The sequence below is a fragment of the Vulpes vulpes genome, unplaced genomic scaffold (genome assembly GCF_048418805.1).
Source record: "Vulpes vulpes isolate BD-2025 unplaced genomic scaffold, VulVul3 u000000899, whole genome shotgun sequence".
NCBI classification, from domain to species: Eukaryota; Metazoa; Chordata; class Mammalia; order Carnivora; family Canidae; genus Vulpes; species Vulpes vulpes.
Window position 1 is genome coordinate 2,528,420 of NW_027325780.1, and position 19,690 is coordinate 2,548,109.

The 19,690-nt window shown below is 37.6% G+C and overlaps 1 protein-coding gene and 1 pseudogene across 6 annotated transcripts in view; one reads left to right on the top strand and one right to left on the bottom strand.

Moving 5' to 3' along the window:
* MRPL1 (mitochondrial ribosomal protein L1) overlaps positions 1 to 19,690 on the bottom strand; it is a 105,953-nt gene that overhangs the window by 10,550 nt on the left and 75,713 nt on the right. For 5 of the 6 annotated variants that reach the window (XM_025998223.2, XM_072745524.1, XM_072745525.1 and 2 more), the window contains one exon: positions 6,314 to 6,395. The exons of the other annotated variant lie outside the window; for it this stretch is intronic. In XM_025998223.2, the coding sequence (XP_025854008.1) occupies positions 6,314 to 6,395 (82 nt within the window). The remainder of the gene's footprint in view (positions 1 to 6,313; positions 6,396 to 19,690) is intronic. 6 annotated transcript variants of the gene reach the window in all.
* Positions 1,239 to 1,537, top strand: LOC112919714 (ATP synthase subunit f, mitochondrial pseudogene; annotated as a pseudogene).

Genomic DNA, 19,690 nt, shown 5'->3' on the forward strand with positions numbered 1-19,690 from the left:
CATGGAACTTCATCCAGAATAGACCACATACTGGGTCACAAATCAGGTCTTAACCGATACCTAAAGATTGGGATTGTCCCCTGCATATTTTCAGACCATAATGCTTTGAAACTAGAACTCAATCACAAGAAGAAATTTGGAAGAAATTGAAACACATGGAGGTAAAAGACCATGCTGCTAAAAGATGAAAGGGTCAACCAGGAAATTAGAGAAGAATTAAAAAGATTCATGAAAACTAATGAGAATGAAGATACAACCGTTCAAAATCTTTGGGATACAGCGAAAGCAGTCCTGAGAGGGAAATACATTGCAATACAAGCCTCCCTCAAAAAATTGGAAAAAAACTCAAATACACAAGCTAACCTTGCACGTAAAGGAACTGGAGAAAAAACAGCAAATAAAACCTACACCTAGCAGAAGAAGAGAATTAATAAAGATACGAGCAGGGCAAACCGGGTGGCACAGGAGTTTAGCGCCATCTGCCGCCCAGGGTGTGATCCTGGAGACTCGGGATTGAGTCCCGCGTCAGGCTTCCTGCATGGAGCCTACTTCTCCCTCTGCCTGTGTCTCTGACTCTCTCTCTCTCTGAATGAATGAATGAATGAATAAATCTTAAAAAAAAAAAAAAAAAAAGATACGAGCAGAACTCAATGAAACAGAGACCAGAAGAACTGTAGAACAGATCACCAAACCAGAAGTTGGTTCTTTGAATAAATTAATAAGATAGATAAACTATTAGCCAGCCTTATTAAAAACAAAAAAGAAACAACTCAAATTAATAAAATCATAAATGAAAAAGGAGAGATCACAACCAATTCTAAGGAAATACAAACGGTTTTGAATACGTATTATGAACAGCTATAGGCTAATAAATTAGGCAATCTAGAAGAAATGGACGCATTTCTGGAAAACCTTAAACTACCAAAACTGGAACAGGAAGAAATAGAAAACCTGAACAGGCCAATAACCAGCATGGAAATTGAAGCAGTTATCAAAAACCTCCCAAAGTACAAACGCCCAGGACCAGATGGCTTCCCAGGGGAATTCTATCAAACGTTTAAAGAAGAAACATACCTATTCTACTAAAGCTGTTCCAAAAGATAGAAAGGGACAGAACCCTTCCAAACTCGTTCTATGAGGCCAGCATCACCTTAATTCCAAAACCAGACAAAGACCCCACCAAAAAGGAGAATTATAGACCAATATCCCTGATGAACACAGATGCAAAAATTCTCAACAAGAGACTAGCCAATAGGACACCCAGGACTCCAAGATGGCGTCATCCGAACCAGTGAAGGAAAAGAAGCTCATGGAGGTGAAACTAGGAGAGCTGCCAGGCTGGATACTGATCTGGGATTTCACCCCTTAGGGCATTTTTGGAGCATTTCAAAGAGGTTACTACCGGTATTACAACAAGTATTCAATGTGAAGTAGGGGTCATCACTGGGATTTCTATGGTACTGGTTGCTTATGTGCTGTTCAACTACTTTTGTTCTTAAAAGGAGCTCAAACAAAACAGCTACGCAAGTACCACTGAAGAGGGCCCAGTGCGGAAGCACATTTGGCATTCCTGACCATGACTTTTGCCTGGCATCCTTGAATCCTTCCATTACCTAATTCACAATTATTATCCAATAAAAGTTGACTGTTGAAAAGAAAAAGATACTAGCCAATAGGATCCAACAGTACATTAAGAAGATTATTCACCCTGACCAAGTGGGATTTGTCCCCGGTATACAAGGCTGTTTCAACATTCGTAAAACAATTAATGTGATAGATCACATCAATAAGAGAAAAAAACAAGAACCATATGATCCTCTCAATATATACAGAGAAAACATTTGACAAAATACAGCATCCATTCCTGATCAAAACTCTTCAGAGTGTAGGGATAGAGGGCATATTCCCCAGCGTCTTAAAAGCCATCGATGAAAAGCCCACAGCAAACATCATTCTCAATGGGAAAACACTGGGAGCCTTTCCCCTAAGATCAGGAACATGACAGGGATGTCCACTCTCACCACTGCTAGTCAACAGTACTAGAAGTCCTCGCCTCAGCAATCAGACAACAAAAAGAAATAAAAGGCATTCAAATTGGCAAAGAAGAAGTCAAACTCTCCCTCTTTGCAAATGACATGGTACTATATATAGAAAACCCAAAAGGCTCCACCCCAAGACTGCTAAAACTCATACAGCAATTCGGCAGCGTGGCAGAATACAAAATCAATGCCCAGAAATCAGTGGCATTTCTATACACTAACAATGAGACTGAAGAAAGAGAAATTAAGGAGTCAGTCCCATTTACAATTGCAACCAAAAACATAAGATACCTAGGAATAAACCTAATCAAAGAGGTAAAGGATCTATACCCTAAAACCTACAGAACAATTCTGAAAGAAATTGAGGAAGACACAAAGAGATGGAAAAATATTCCACGCTCATGGATTGAAGAATTAACATTGTGAAAATGTCAACACTACCCAGGGCAACTGACACATTTAATGCAATCCCTATCAAAATACCATGGACTTTCTTCAGAGAGTTGGAACAAGTCATCTTAAGATTTGTGTGGAATCAGAAAAGACCCTGAATAGCCAGGGGAATATTGAAAAAGAAAACCAATGCCAGAGGCATCACAATGCCGGATTTCAAGTTGTACTACAAAGCTGTGGTAATCAAGACAGTGTGGTACTGGCACAAAAAACAGACACAGAGATCAATGGAACAGAATAGAAAACCCAGAAATGGGCCCTCAACTCTATGGTCAACTAATATTCGACAAAGCAGGAAAGACTATCCACGGAAAAAGGACAGTCTCTTCAATAAATGGTGTTGGGAATTTGGACAGCCACGTGTAGAAGAATGAAACTAGACCATTCTCTTAACCATACACAAAGATAAACTCAAAATGGATGAAAGGTCTAAATGTGAGACAAGATTCCATCAAAATCCTAGAGGACAACACAGGCAACACCCTTTTTAAACTTGGACACAGCAACTTCTTGCAAGACACATCTATGAAGGCAAGGGAAACAAAAGCAAAAATGAATTATTGGGACTTACTCAAGATAAAAAGCTTCTGCACAGCAAAAGAAACAGTCAACAAAACTAAAAGACAACCTACAGAATGGGAGAAGATATTTGCAAATGACGTATCAGATAAAGGGCTAGTTTCCAAGATCTATAAAGAACTTATTAAACTCAACAGCAAAGAAACAAACAATCCAATCATGAAATGGGCAAAAGTCATGAACAGAAATTTCACCAAAGAAGACATACACATGGCCATCAAGCACATGAGAAAATGCTCCGCATCCCTTGCCATCAGGGAAATACAAATCAAAACCACAATGAGATACCACCTCACACCAGTGAGAATGGGGAAAATTAATAAGACAGGAAACAACAAATGTTGGAGAGGATGTGGAGAAAGGGGGACCCTCTTTCACTGTTGGTGGGAATGTGAACTGGTACAGCCACTTTGGAAAATTGAGTGGAGGTTCCTCAAAGAGTTAAAAATAGAGCTACCCTATGACCCAGCAATTGCACTGCTGGGGATTTACCCCAAAGATACCTATGCAGTGAAACACCGGAACACCTGCACCCCAATGTTTATAGCAGCAATGTCCACAATAGCCAAGCTGTGGAAGGAGCCACACTCCTTTAAATTCATTTAAATTTAAATTCATCGACAGATGAATGGATAAAGAAGATGTGGTCTATATATAACCATGGAATATTACTCAGCCATCAGAAACGACAAATACCCAACATTTGCTTTGATGTGGATAGAACTGGAGGGTATTATGCTGAGTGAAGTGAGTCAATTGGAGAAGGACAAACATTATATGGTCTCATTCATTCGGAGAATATAGAAAATAGTAAAAGGATTATAGGGGAAAGGAGAGAAAATGAGCGGGAAATATCAGAGAGGGTGACAGAACATGAGAGACTCCTAACTCTGGGAAACGAACAAGGGGCAGTGGAAGAGAGGTGGGCATGGGGATGGTACAACTGGGTTTCGGGCACTGAGGGGGGCACTTGATAGGATGAGCTCTGGTTATTATGCGATATTTGGCAAATCGAACTCCAATAAAAAATATACAAAAAAAAAAGACATATGGATTGATAGAAGAAGACAGAGGGACCAGAAATAAAGCCACACACATATAGTCAATTCAGAACAAAGGAAGCAAGGATATATACAATGGAGGAAAGACAGTCTCTTTAATAAATGGTGTGGGAAAACTGGACCAATACCTCACACCACATACAAAAATTAACTCAAAGAAATTGAAAAATTGAAAGTAAGACCTGAAACCATAAAACTGCTAGAAGAAAACACGAGTCATAAGCTCCTCAACATAGGTCTTAGCAGTTTTTTTTTCTTAGGATGACTACAAAGGGCAAAAAAAATAAAAATAAACAAGTGGGACTATATTAAACTAGAAAGTTCTGCAGAGCAAAGGACACTATCAACAAAATGAAAAGGCAACTTACTGAACAAAAGAAGGTATCTGCAAATCATATATCCAATAAGGGGTTAATATCCAAAATTTATAAAGAACTCCTATAACTCAATAACAAAAAAATCCAACTTAAAATTGGGCAGAGAATCTAAGTAGACAGTTTCCCAAAGACATACAAATGGACAACAGGCACATGAAAAGAAACTCAACATCATTAATCATTGGAAATGCAAATCAAAACCACAATGGTATGAGTTCCATACCACCAGTTCCGTGGTATGAGTTATCACCTCATACCTGTCAGAATGGGTATTATCAAAAATAACATGTTGGAAAGGATGTGGAGAAAAAGAGAACCCTTATGCATTGTTAGTGGGAATGTAAATTGGTGCAGACACTGGAAAACAGTATGAGGATTCCTCGAAAAATTTAAAAAAGAACAGTCCAGCAATTCCACTTTGGGGTATATCTAAAGAAAATGAACACACTGGTTTGAAAAGATATAAACACCTCTATGTTCCTTTCAGCATATTTATAATAGCCAAGATATGAAAACAACCTAAGTGTCCACCTATACATGAATGAATAAAGAAGATATGGTATACACACACACACACACACACACACACAGTGGAATTCTACTCAGGCATATTAAAGAATGAAATCTTTCTGTTATATATCCTTTTCTTTCAGCTGGATATGCAAAGTGACCAGATAGCTGCCAATCTGCAAGCAGTTATCAGTGAAGTTTGTAAGCACAGACCACTCTGTTTGGGTAAGTGGGATAAATATAAATAAATATAAATAAATATAAATAATATAAATAAATAAATATAAATAAATATAAATAATAAGCACTAAAGGACCTTGAAGACACTATGCTAAATGAAATGATTCAACAGAGAAAGACAAATACCAATGATTTCATTTATAAGTGAAATCTAAAATACAAAACAAACTAACAAAACCAAACCAAACCCCGTCTCACAGATAAGGAGAACAGAGCGGTGGGTGCCAAGGGGGTATAGAGTTGGAGGAGGGAACAAGATGGGTGAAGGGGATCAAGAGGTAGAAACATTCAGTTATGAAATAAGTCCATAGGATGTAATGTACAGCACACGGAATACAGTCAATATTATTTTATTAACTTTGTATGTTGACAGATGGTTACTAGTCTTATGGTGGCGATCAAGATCAATTTGCAATGTATACAAATGCTGAATTACTATGTTGTACACTTGAAACTAAAAGAACATTATATGTTAATTATACTTCTATTTAAAAAACTGTAAAAAGAGGATATATTCCTTTTAGAGATTTACTGTTCATCATTCCACTCCTGCCATAGTCTCAGAAGATCCTATACTGAAATTAAAGTGCTTCATAGAATATAAGAATGCATACACATACAATTACTAAGAACTATGGCCATATCTACGACAGCAGAATTAACAATGAGGTATTTATTCACCAGTGTGTTTAACTCCCAAAGAAGGTTTAAAAAAAAAAAAAAAAGCTTAAGATTGTGTTTTAATTATACACTTGGTTATAAAACTAAACTTGACAGAGTCCTATAATAGTAAGTCTATAAACAAAGAGTCTACTGAGTATAATGAACCCTTTTTTTGGCTGCAACCAGCCAGGAGTGAAATTGCAAAGAGAATATGCATGGCACATAATGCAATAATAAGGGCACTATATGTGTTCCTAGCCTACTAAACAGCTTCCAGAAAATACTGCTGCTATTGTATACTGTACTTGCTCTTAACTTCATTGTTTTCTTAATATTTTACATTTTTAAAGAACCACAGAGCAATAGGGAAGTACTCCAGCAAATCACTTACCCAAACTGAGTGGTCTGTGCTTACAAACTTCACTGATAACTGCTTGCAGATTGGCAGCTATCTGGTCACTTTGCATATCCAGCTGAAAGAAAAGGATATATAACATTAATAATGTGAAAGTGAGAAGATAATGCAACTCTTGGTAACTATACCAATACTTATTTTAGACAGTGTTTTCCTGAGGCAGAATACACCATCCCTGATCCCTGTCTCCCAAGGATTTAGTGATACTTCCACTTAAAGTTTTTTTTTGTTTTGTTTTGTTTTTTAAAAAAGATTTTATTTATTTATGATAGAGAAAAAGAGAGAGAGAGAGAGAGAGAGAGAGAGGCAGAGACACAGGCAGAGGGAGAAGCAGGCTCCATGCCGGGAGCCTGACGCGGGACTCGATTCCGGGACTCCAGGATCGCACCCTGGGCCAAAGGCAGGCGCCAAACCGCTGAGCCACCCAGGGATCCCCTTAAAGTTTTTTTGTTGATTTACTTTTACTTTTTGTTTTCTTTTTTAAAGATTTTATTTATTTGAGAAAGAGAGAGAGCAAGAGTGGGGAAATGAGGGGTAGAGAGGGACAAGCAGACTCCACACTGAGAGCAGAGTCCAAAATGAGGCCCAGAGATCATGACCTGAGTAGAAGTCAGATGCTTAACTGATTGAGCCACTCAGACATCCCCTTTGCTGATTTACTTTTAAAGGACGCCAAGAAAATGTTTAGAAATTCATGCTTTCAGGAGTACAAAATAAAACTACCACACATTCAAACATACATATCTGATACAGAGACATTTTTCAGGATGCTATGGTAACACTCTATGCAATAACAAATATCTTGCTATTCAACAAAAATTATAGTAAGTACATATATAGTGAACAAGCCCTATTCATAAAACTCCAAAACCTAGCTCACAACTTTGGAATGTTTATCATTCAAATTTAATGCACGTTACTCTACTAAAATATACCAATTAAAATCAGTTATATTACATCCCGATGTTTAAAGGATTTTACACTTTGCCAAATGAATCAATTTTTTGAAATTCATGTAAAACTCACAATAGAATAATGGCAAAAAAAAAAAAAAAACAAATCACATGGTAAGAGTTCAAGTATGTTTTCTATTTTCTAGTGACTCTGAAACCCCTGTGGAAAATGTGCTGTGTAAGCATGAAGAGAATTCCTCATGAAAAAAAAAAAAAAAAACTATTCTCATCATCACCATTTATTTTACATTCACTTGGACATGATGCCATACCAAACCCTAAATGAGAAGGTTTGGATATTATTGGAGGCATTTTCACGTTATGCCAATCCATAAGTGAAACTGTGAGAGGAAAAAAATAATATCAAGCAATGCTTAATTCACCTTCTTAAGTCCACAGAACTCTATATGTTCTAACCAAGTAGTTCACTGGCAGAAAAGGCACCTTACATTTGCTTTGTTCAAAAGCAAAACAAAAACTAAGATGATCAGCATGTGTCTCCCTTCATCCGTACTTCTCCACATTAATCAAATTGTCCTTCTCTCTATTATCAAATGAAGTAACCACCACAGCTCTAGTAAGCCCCCTCACCCTTTGTTAAAGACCCACTGCTACCTTAAATTTGGGAAAGTAATAAGTACAAGAAAAAGCAAGATGTCCAACGTATGTTTTTACTATTTACTATTAAGTTACGCTCTACACTGTTATATAATATACTGAATATACTAAACTCAACTATACTTCTGTGGACTCGTCCTGCCTACAGTAAGATAAAACAAGATGCTAAACATATGCAACATATGCTTGAGAAACACAAAACAAATACTTCCTCTGCAACTTTCATTATTAGGATAACTTCAATGATTTCATTAAGTTCTAAAATACATAAAAATGTTTTCAAACATAGTTCACATTTTTGTCCAAATTTTAGCACATCTAATTTTTAGTACTGTGTCCTCTACTAAATTTTAAAATATTTATGGGCATAATACGTCATTTTACCTTTTCTTTTAGATATTACATAAAATTATGAAAAAAATCTATATATTTTATGGTTATGCAGTAACTGTGATTATTTAATTGGCTATTTGTGCAAATTATGGCCCAGTAAAAGTATGCATGTATGAATTTTATCAAAATTTGCACAGGAAATGAATTTGGGCTGACAATAACCTAGAGATAACTCAGGAAAGTAACATTCTTAGGCTTCTCTATCTATATCTCAGTTACTCTGCACTTCTATAGTGCCCTCATGCAATAACATTTTATAGTCTTACAAAAATAGGACAGACCATTTTGAGATATTATCTGTTAGATTCTCAATATCAGAGCATAAGACTTGGTACAGCAGAAAAGAAAACTGGGATTGGTGAACCCTGAACTATAGTAAGCACCATATTCATACATGTGCCTATGTGTGCATTTGAATATCTAATAGTTACAATCCTACTTACGTTTAGTTAAATGTCCACTACAGGACATGATAGTTATTCCTCATTCTGTAGCAGACATGGTTTCAAGAAAAGACTACTGAATCTTCCTTTCTGCTTAACATCCCTTATTATGTCAGAAATAATTCCCTAAGCAGACTAGATGGAAGACTTACCAAAGATGTTTTTGGGTAGAGGCTCAGTGCATATGTCTCTCTTTGCTTTAACTCTCAGATTTTCCTCTTTCCATGCAATTCCTAACCTTTGTCCTCAATTAGTTTTTACAATTATGAGAAAACTAAAAATCAATGGTTCCTGACCATTTTTTCATCCCTTTGAGATGTAGATGTATGCAAAGCAAACTGTAGTCATGAGTACCTAACACAATGATTCTTTTCTTTCAAGTTTTTATTTAAATTCCATTAGTTAGTACATGGTATAATACTAGTTTCAGGTATAGAATTTAGTGATTCATTACTTACGTACAATACCCAGTGCTCATCTCAACAAGTGCACTCCTTAATACCTATCACCCATTTAACTCCTCCCTCCCTCTCAAGCAACCTACAATTTATTCTCTATAGTTGAGAGTCTGTAGGTGTATCTGGGTGGCACAGTTAGTTAAGCATCCAACTCTTTGTTTCAGCTTAGGTTGTGATTTTAGGGTCATATGATTGAGCCCAGAGTTGGGCTCCAAGCTCAGCAGGAGTCTGCTTGAGATTTTCTCTCCCTCTCTTTTTGCCCCTCCCATTCATGTTCTCTCTTGCTCTCTCAAATAAATCTTTTCTTTTTTAAAAAGTCTTTTCTCTTTCCCCCCCCTACATTCATATTTGTTTCTTAAATTTCATATCAGTGAAATCATACAGTATTTGTTTTTCTCTGATTTATTTTACTTAGTATACTACAACTCTTTAGCTCCAGGACTCCCTTCCTCTGCAGTACCCACAATGTGTTTCTCCCCCAAACCACATCTTGGCACTTCCCTACCTTCCTGGAGGTGACCTCTTCTCTCCCTTTAGCTATGCAGTTTGTTCTATCAGCCCTCAGGTTGATTTCTTGAGTATTCAGAATGATTTGATAGTTATCTAGCTGTGTTCAAGGGACAAGGAAAGTCTAGGGTCCTCCTACTACACCACCATTTTAGTACCTCCCCCCCCAAGGCAATGATTCTTAAATTTTGGGAGGTTATCAAATCTCACTCCAGAAAACTGCACACAGGCACACACAAAAATTAGTCTATGCTTTCAGGGTCTTCATGGATTCTCTGATTAAAAGAAAGGGGAAGGGAGAAGAAAGGCTTCTGAGGAAAGTGTGTCTGTTAAAAGGGATCTATAATCACACTTTGAGAACTGCTGGAAAAAAAGGTGAGTCTCCAAATATTTTGGAGGACTAAGGACTATAGTGTAGGAAAAGTATTTGACTTAATTTTTTACCTTTTACAGGGGATAAAACTGAAGCAAACAAGTGACGTATGTACACATAATTTTTTAACAATTTCCTAAGGTTGTCAGGTGCTGTCACTGTAAACGTTCTGGCAGCCCGTAGATGATCATCTCTAACTGAAATCCGTGGAGAGGACTGTTCCTTTGGAAAGCACCTGTTAGAACAGCTGACCTCCAAAATTTCTTCCAAACACAATATTCTAAGATTAAATACAGCATGGCATAGCATACAGTTTCTGCAGACGGGCCAGTGGTCTTAATCACCATGACTCCTAACAGTCTCAACCAAGAAAAGGAAAATAATGTGTGTCTCCTATATATATATACATAGAGGAAAATAATAATAAGAATAACTATTGATTGAGCATCTTGATTTTTTTTCAAAGATTTTATTTTTTTTTTAATTTATTCATGAGAGGCACAGAGAGAGAGAGAGAGAAAGAGAGGCAGAGACACAGGCAGAGAGAGAGGCAGAGAGAGAGGCAGGCTCCATGCAGGGAGCCCGATGTGGGACTTGATCCTGGGACTCCAGGACCATGCCCTGGGCCAAAGGCAGGCACTAAACGGCTGAGCCATCCAGGGATCCCCCGAGCATCTCGATTTATTGAGTAAATCCTCTGCGCCAAGCTCTATTCTTAGCACTACATAAATATTCTCATTCATTTCTCCCAAGAATCCTTTGAGATAGGAACTACTGCAATTCCTCTTTTACCATTAGAAACTAAGACTTGGAAAACTTTGTAACTTATCCAAGGGCACATACTCCTGGTAAGGAGTGGCTCAACAGCTATAGTGAGCTCTAAAGGCATAGAAATCTTAATCTGAAGTCCACTTACACTACTTACTAGCTTGTGACGTGGGACACAGTTTTTAAGTGTTGGTAGCTCTTATGAAAAATAAATTATCAGTTGCCTGGAAAACACAAATGAGTGTGTTATAGAGTAGGAAAAGAAGAAACTAAGTGAAATACTTAATGGAAAAAAATATGCATTTAAGTGGGAAAAAATATGAATTTTTCTCTCTGTCAAATGAATCCTTTACCACCTGCCAACTTTTGATAGAGACGGTAACACCATATAATTCAGAAACCCTTTCTCATCTCCCACTCTATCCATCATCAGGTTGGGAACTAGGAGCAAAAGATGAATAAGATACAAACCTTGCTCTCAAGGAACTTACAATCAGGTAACTAAAACACATCATCATATATGCCACTCTATGTGAACAATGTAGTATAAGGGCACAGAGGAAGAACTGATTGACTTTGAGAGAAAAGGCTACCCCAAGACAGTGACAAGTAAGTCTTAAAGATTAACTGAGTCTTAAAGGATGAAGAGTTTTGAGGGACAATGAGGATCTTTTAGGCAGAAGGAGCAGCATGATATAATATGATAATAAGGTAGAACAGATGAGCACAAGGTAGTTCACTGTATCTAGGCCTGTGTAGCAAACTCAAATGCCTACAGTGGCTAGAGCAGGTTAACTTGTAGGATTGAGGAGGACCAGATCTGAATATATATGCATACAAAACCTGTGTGACACAGGCTGCGGAGAGGTGGGTAGCACCACTCCACATGGGGGAGGCAGAAAGCTACTTAGCACTGAGGCCCATGAGGCCAGTGTTAACAGAATTCCTGACTTGTCAAGAACTAGAAATCTGAACTTCTTTGTGATATCCTCTAGTTTTTCATGCTGATTCAACAAAACAAAACAAAACAAAACCACTATTTGGGCCCAAGCAGTATGAGGACCAAATTTAGCCTGTAAGCTGCCAATCTGTAACTCCAGACTTTAGCCTCCATCACCGAAAATAGGAAGAAATACTGAGTCCAAACCTGACACAGGGATTGGAGACCACAAAAAGATTGAAATGTAAGGCTAAAGATTTTTTTTTTTTTGGAACTGCGAAGCTGTGAGAAACTATTTAATGTTTAATTTTTCTCAGCAGACAAATGGTATATCTGAGTGGATTTTAGAAAGAATTCTACAGGATGGGTGTAAAACAGGAGTTGGCATACTTTCTCTATAAATGGTCAGACAACAAATATTTTGGGTTCTGCAGGCTAAACAGTCTGTGTTGCAACTATTCAACTCCACTCTTTAGCAAGAAGGAAGCCATAGACAATACATGAACAAATGAGTCCAACTGTGTTCCAGTGAAATTTGCCTTACGAAAACAAGTGAAGAACTAGAAATGGCCCACAGACCAGTTTGCAGACCCCTGGTATGGAAGACAGACTGAAGGATGATGTTTAAAGATGTGAATGGGCAAAAAGAGCCATTAATTTTTGCTAGATCAAAAAAGATTTTGTTTTGTTAACAGAAAGCTTTGTCAGATGCTGAGACATTTCTAAGTAACTACTATGCAGATGAAGCAAAAAAATGTTTTGTCAGGCTAAGAATTGCATTGCCATTTAAAGTAACAGTAGGAAAAATGCTTAGTGACTGCTTTAACAACTGTCCAAAGCTTGGATATGTGTTTAAATTCTTTTTTTTTTTTTTTTAGATTTTATTTATTTCTGCATGAGACACAGGCAGAGACATAGGCAGAGGGAGAAGCAGGCTTCCCGCAGGGAGCTCGACATGGGACTCAGTCCCAGGATCCCAGGATCATGACCTGAGCCAAAGGCAGAGGCTCAAACACTGAACCACTCAGGTGCCCTAGATATTTGTTTAGAAGAAGTTGTTGTATGGGGCTTTTCTGGAAGTTTCTTCAGGACTTCCAGATCAGGTGATAAATCTGAAACAAAAAAAGGCATACTACAAGTACCCTATATTCTAAACAGATTTTTAAAAAATATTTTTATTCATTTATTCATAGAGACACACAGAGGAGAGAGAGAGAGAGATAGAGAGAGAGAGAGAGGCAGAGACACAGGCAGAGGGAGAAGCACGCTCCATGCAGGGAACCCGATGCGGGACTCGATCCAGGGTCTCCAGGATCACACCCCGGGCTGCAGGCGGCGCTAAACCACTGCGCCACTGGGGCTGCCCAATACCCTATATTCTAAAGAAAGATACCAACAATTAAAGGCGCCAAAAAAGTCCTATTATAATCAACATCCACCTAAGTAGAAGCAGGCCAATTAAGGAGGCAAAGCTCCAAGAAGTCTTGGAGAGGGGGCACCTAGCAAAGGGGAGACTAGCTGGCTAAACACATGCTATGAAGGACATCAAAACAATAAGGGTTAGCCAGAGATGGAGCAATAATCAAAGTGGAGACAAGAAATATACATAGGTAGGCAGAGGCCTGTGCCTTCTATCCCTTATTCCCTTCATCAGGTCTGCAAAGGTGATTGGAACAAGGTATTTCAGAACTGAATCAAGTCATTGTAGCACTCTAAGTTCCAGAGTGGGAGGAGGTGTGAGTGAAAACTTAATGAAGCCCTCCTCACTTCAGATCACATGAACCATAAAAGCCTGGTTCCAAACTGAACAAGGGAAGTTTTTGCATATGAGATTAGAGTTCTGAACTGAATCAGATTGCACTTTTAATTACTGAGAGTCACTCGAATTATGAGCTCTATCTAACATGTCAGAGAAGGAAACAAAGAAAGGAAATCGTACACATGGCACAGCTAGAATCAGAGAACGGAAAAAACTACTCTGTGTTTGTATCCCACTAAATTCAGACTTTTCAATGAAGGGTTACACATTTATACACAGACTGTATTTCTGTACCTATGAAAGATGTGAATTTATGTTCACAGGAATGATATAAATAATAATGAGAGATATCACAGTCTAAATGCCCAAGAAAAGGATCAAGTTTGAATAAATTATGATATACCTACATGACATTATGATATAGCTATTAAAATGGTATCTTGCAAGAATTTTAATAATTCGAAAAGTATTCAAGAAACAGTATTTAAGAAAAAGAAAATATAAAGTTAATTTATAGTATGATAGCAATTACATAAACAAAAACTACAAGCATAGAGGCAGCAGTAATAAAAATACTAAAATGTTACCAAGGGCAACCCTTGTATGAATTTTATATTCTTATGCTATTTAACATTTTTCAAATATTTTATTACATACTTGTTAATAAAAAAATTAGTTTCAGTTTAGTATTTAAAATGACAAAAGCAGTCCTTTATGATGCTACAAATTATAGGGCATACTTTTTGTCTTCACATTTTTTTGAAATGAGACTCATTCATAGTGATAGTGGAGGGAAAAGCAAAATCCCCACCTTCACCACCACCACAGCCCCAACAGGCTAATTATTTTGTTACAGCTGATATGCTTTTTAATTATATTTTCAGGATTAAAGACAGATTAAAATGCAATTATATTTTCAAGATTAAAAATTGACCTTTTATAGGTTTACAGTTCCATGAATTCTAACTCACACATACATTTGAGGAACCATCACCACAATACATAATAAATAACAAAAGAACTATCTCACGTGATCTCTCTCAGCCACTTCTAACCCTGGCAACTCCTGATATGTGACTAAAGTGTTGTCTTCTCAAAAATGTCATACAAATGAAGTAACAGGGCATAACTTTTCTTTCCTTTGTGATTGTTTAAAACTGTGGTAAAATTTACATGGCATAAAATATACCATTTTAACTGTTTTGAAGTATGTGGTTCAGTGGCATTAAGTATACTCTCATTGTTGTGCAACTCTCACCACCATCCATCTCAAAAACCTTTTCCGTCTTCCTCATCTAAAACTCTGTACCCATTTAACACTAATTCCCCATTCTCCCATTCCCCCGGCCCCTGGAAACCACCATTCCACTGTCTCTATGAATATGACTGCTCTAGGTACCTCAAGTAAGTCATAGAGAGTATCCTTTGTCAATTGGTTTACTTCATTCAGCATAATGTCTTCAAGGTTCATACATGTTATATATATGTGTAAGAATTTCCTTCCTTTTTTATTCTGAATAATATTCCATTGTATATATAGCTAGCATACCTCATTTTCTTGAACTTCACTTTATTGTATTTTACAGATACTGCATTTTTCACAAATTGAAGTTCTGTGACAACCTTATGTCGAACAAGTCTACTGGCACCATTTTTTTTTTAAAAATTTTTTATTTATTATTTATGATAGTCACACAGAGAGAGAGAGGCAGAGACATAGGCAGAGGGAGAAACAGGCTCCATGCAGCGGGAGCCCGACGTGGGATTCGATCCCGGGTCTCCAGGATCGCGCCCTGGGCCAAAGGCAGGCGCCAAACCTCTGCGCCACCCAGGGATCCCTACTGGCACCATTTTTCCAACAGCATTTGTTCAATTCATGTCTGTCATATTTTGGTAATTCTCACAGTATTTCATACCTTTTCATTATTATATTTGTTATGGAGTCAATTGCAACAATCCAACTTCATTGTTGACTTATTTTAAGAAATTTCCACAGCCACCTAACCTTTAGCAACCACTGCCCTGATCAATCAGCAGCCATCAACAGGAAGGCAAGACCCTCAATTACTCCATCAGCATTAAGATTACAAATCCCTGAAAGTTCAGATGATGGTTAGGATTTCTTAGCAATAAAGTAATTTTTTTTTTAAGATTTTATTTGTTCATTCATGAGAGACACAGAGAGAGAGGCAGAGACACACGCAGAGGGAGAAGCAGGCCCCACGCAGGGAGCCTGACGTGGGACCCGATCCCGGGACTCCAGGATCATGCCCCTGGCTGAAGGCAGGCGCTAAACCGCTGAGCCACCCAGGGATCCCCAATAAAGTAATTTTTAATTAAGGCACATATATTGTTCTTTTAGACATAATGTTATCTCACACTTTAATGGACTACATATAATATAAACATAACTTTTATATGCAGTAGGAAACCAAAAAAATTCATTTGACTCACTTGATTGTAATATTTACTTTATTGCAGCGGTCTAGAACTGAACCTGCAATATCTCCAAAGTACGCTTGAATATGCATTTTGTTTATCCATTCATCTGTCTTGGACACTTGGGTTGCTTCCACTTTTTGGCTATTTGAATAATGCTGCAATGAACATGGCTGTACATACATCTGTTTGAGTTCCTGCTTTCAATTCTTTCGGGTATATTAACTATAACTACAATCTATGGATCTATGGTAGCTGTATGTTTAATTTTTTGAGGAACTGTCATGTCATTTCCCACACCAACTGCACCATTTCACATCCCCACCACCAATGCACAGGGTCCCAATTTCTTTGTATCCTCACCAACACTTACTTTTGGGTATTTTTGATAACAGATAGCCCTGTAAGTATGAAGCAGTATCTCATTTTGGTTTTAATTTGCATTTTCCTGTTGGCTAATGATGCTCAGTCTCTTTTCATGTCTTTATTGGCCATTTATATATCTTATTTAGAGAAATGTGTATTCAGACCCTTTGCTCATTTTTAAATATAGTTTTTAAAAGATTTTATTTATTCATGAGAGACCCAGAGAGAGAGGGGCAGAGACATAGGCAGAGGGAGAAGTAGGCTCCCTGTGAGGATCCTGAAGCAGGACTTGATCCCAGGACCCCGGGATCATGCCCTAAGCCAAAGGCAGATGCTCAACCACTGAGCTACCCAGGTGCCCCTCCTTTGCTCATTTTTTGAATTATTTATAATTTTATTATTGAGTTAGAGTGGTCCCCCCTTATCAATGGAGGATAGGTTCCAAGACCCCCAGTGGATGTCTGAAACTGCAGATAGTACCAAACCTCTATACTATGTTTTCATACATATCTATGATAAAGTTTAACTTATAAATTAGGCACAGTAAGAAATGAATAATAAAACAGAAAAATTATAACAACACACTATAATAAAACTTATGTGAATGTGGCCTCCCTCTCTCTCTTTCAAAACATCTTCCTCTACTATGCTCACATTTCTTGTGATGATGTGAGATGGTAAAATGCCTACATGGTGGGGCACCTAGGTGGCTCAGTCAGTTAAGTGCCCAACTCTTGATTTCAGCTCAGGTTATGATCTTGGGGTTGTGGGATCAAGTCCTGTGCGGGGCTCCAAGCTCAGCTGGAAGTCTGCTTGAGATTCTGTCTCTCCCTCTCCCTCAGCTCCTCCCCATGCCCCCCCCCCAAATAAATAAGTAAATCTTAAAAAAAAAATGCCTACATGGTGAGATGAAGTGAGGTAAGTGACACAGGCATTGTGACGTAGCGTCAGACTGTTACTGACCTCCTGACAATGCATCAGGAGGACTGTCTACTTCCAGATAGCAGTTGACTGTGGGGAACTGAAACTGTGAAAAGGGAAACCACAGATAAGGGGGGGTGGGGAAGACTACTGTGTAAGAGTTCTTCATATATTCTAGATACAAGTCTCTTACTATTTATATATGATTTGCAGATATTTTCTGCCATTCAGTTGGTTGCCTTTTTACTCTGCTGATAGTAATCTTAGATGCACAGTTTTAAATTTTGATGAAGTCCTATTTATCTCTTTCATTGCCTGTGCTTTCGGTGTATGTAACCTTCTGAGTACTTTCACTTGGGTTATAGAATGTAACCTTTAGAGATTCTCTAAAGTTGTTCTATAAGTAGTTCATACCCTTTTTATCCCTGATTAGTATTCCATTGCATGATATACCAGATGGGGTTTTTTAATCCATTCACATATAGAAGGACAACTGAGTTTCTTCTAGCTTTTGATGATTATCAATATAATTTCTATAAACATGTATTCAGATATTTGTATGAATATAAGTTTTGATTTCACTTTAAATGTTTCAATTTTAGGGGTGCCTGGATGGCTCAATCGGTTAAGCATCCAACTCTGATCTCAGCTCAGGTCTTGATTTTAGGGTCGTGAGCTCAAGCCCCTCCCTAGGCTTCTTCTCTTTCAGGGACACCAACAACATGAAGGTTAGATCTTTTTATTGGCCTATAGGACCCTAAGGCTTTCTTACTTTTCCCTATATTTTGTCTTTGTTTTTCAGACTGGATAATTCCTATGATCTATCTTCAAGTTCTTTCTTTCCTCTGTCCATCTCTAGTAGTTCATAAATAATTTTTATGAGGTCCCTTTTCTAGTTTCCCCCCTCTCCTTGATCTTCCTAGTACCTTCTGATTCCCTAAGACTCTCCTTTCGGAACCCTGGCCAGATAGCTGGGGCTTTATTTACCCCATTTTGCCACTTACTCTCTGTAACTGTTCCTGCATTGGTTGCCAACAGACAAGACAGAGAAAAGAAGCAAAGACAGTGTGCACACCCATCTTCTTGTGATCAGAGATCCTCCAGTCAGAGAGGAAGGCTCTCTGTTATCAAATTTTAGATACTTGTACCAATTTTCTGCACCAATTGTCCCCACTAGGATCCATGTTCTCTACTTCTCAAGCCTGAAGTAAAAGGCTTCTCGTGAAACTCCCCGCCTGCATCAATGTCCGCTTCCCAGTTTTAGACTTATGGTGAGAGTAGTTCATGTGACAAGACAAGGAGAAAAATGGCAAACTCATCACCAGTGGTGAGTGAGTGGTGGTACTTTAAATTCTGGTCTTCCCTAATTCGCCTGCTACTATTTACTTTTCAGGGTCTTCAAATAGCTACTCCAAGCATTCTGTCCAGGTTTTATAACAGCTGCATTCAGTGCAAGAGACAAGTTGTCATATGATTACACCGTATCACCTGGAACCAGAACTTTAGGCTTTTATGTTATGTATTTATATTTTAGAGTTGGGAAACTTTTTCTGCAAAGAACCAGATGGTAAATATATTAGGCTTTTAAGGCCACATACGATTTTTGCTGCATATTCCTTTTTTTTTTTTTCTTTTTAACAGCCCTTTAAAAGATCATTCTAAGTGGTGGTACAAAAACAGTGGTACAAAAATAGACTCACAGAGCCACTGTTTGCCAACTCCTGTATGAGAATACATTATTTGTCACCAAATATATAAGAATTCTTGCAAAGACAAGTTGTGGTATGAGTTATGCTTTACATCATTTTAACAAATTCCTAACTTTACCAAAATCTAAATGGGGGAAGGAGGGTACTCTCAGGCAACAGCAGCTTTCCTCATTGCTAATGATAAACCTATTTGGAAAACACTTAATTTTGTGTTTCTACTTAATATATTTAATAATTTGAAACAGGGGCTTATTGGTATTTTGTTTACTATTTACACAATATTAGTGAAAGTTATTTGTTTGAAAGTAACAGTGATGAAACTTACAAGGAATTATCTTTCAGACCCATTCAATTTCCTTTCCCAGCATTTGGATAAAGATAGATTTCAGTAAAACCTATCAAATTTATCACTGGTTTTTGAAGTAAACAAAAGAAAGCTATATGTGCAGTATGTGCAGTATACTGATAACTACTTGCTAACAAATGGATTAACAAAGGAAAGCAAGTCAGTTTATTCCCCTTTTACATGTTATGACCTACTCATATTTTTCATGTTATTCTATTAATCAATGATCACTACATTATTAAGTTAATGCAATTAATTAAAGAGAAAAGTTAGTGGTTTCTCTCAAATGGTATGGTTTGTCCTATGGTATTATTTATATCTGATAGAACGGGAAAGTCCCACCTTCAATTTCCCAAAAGC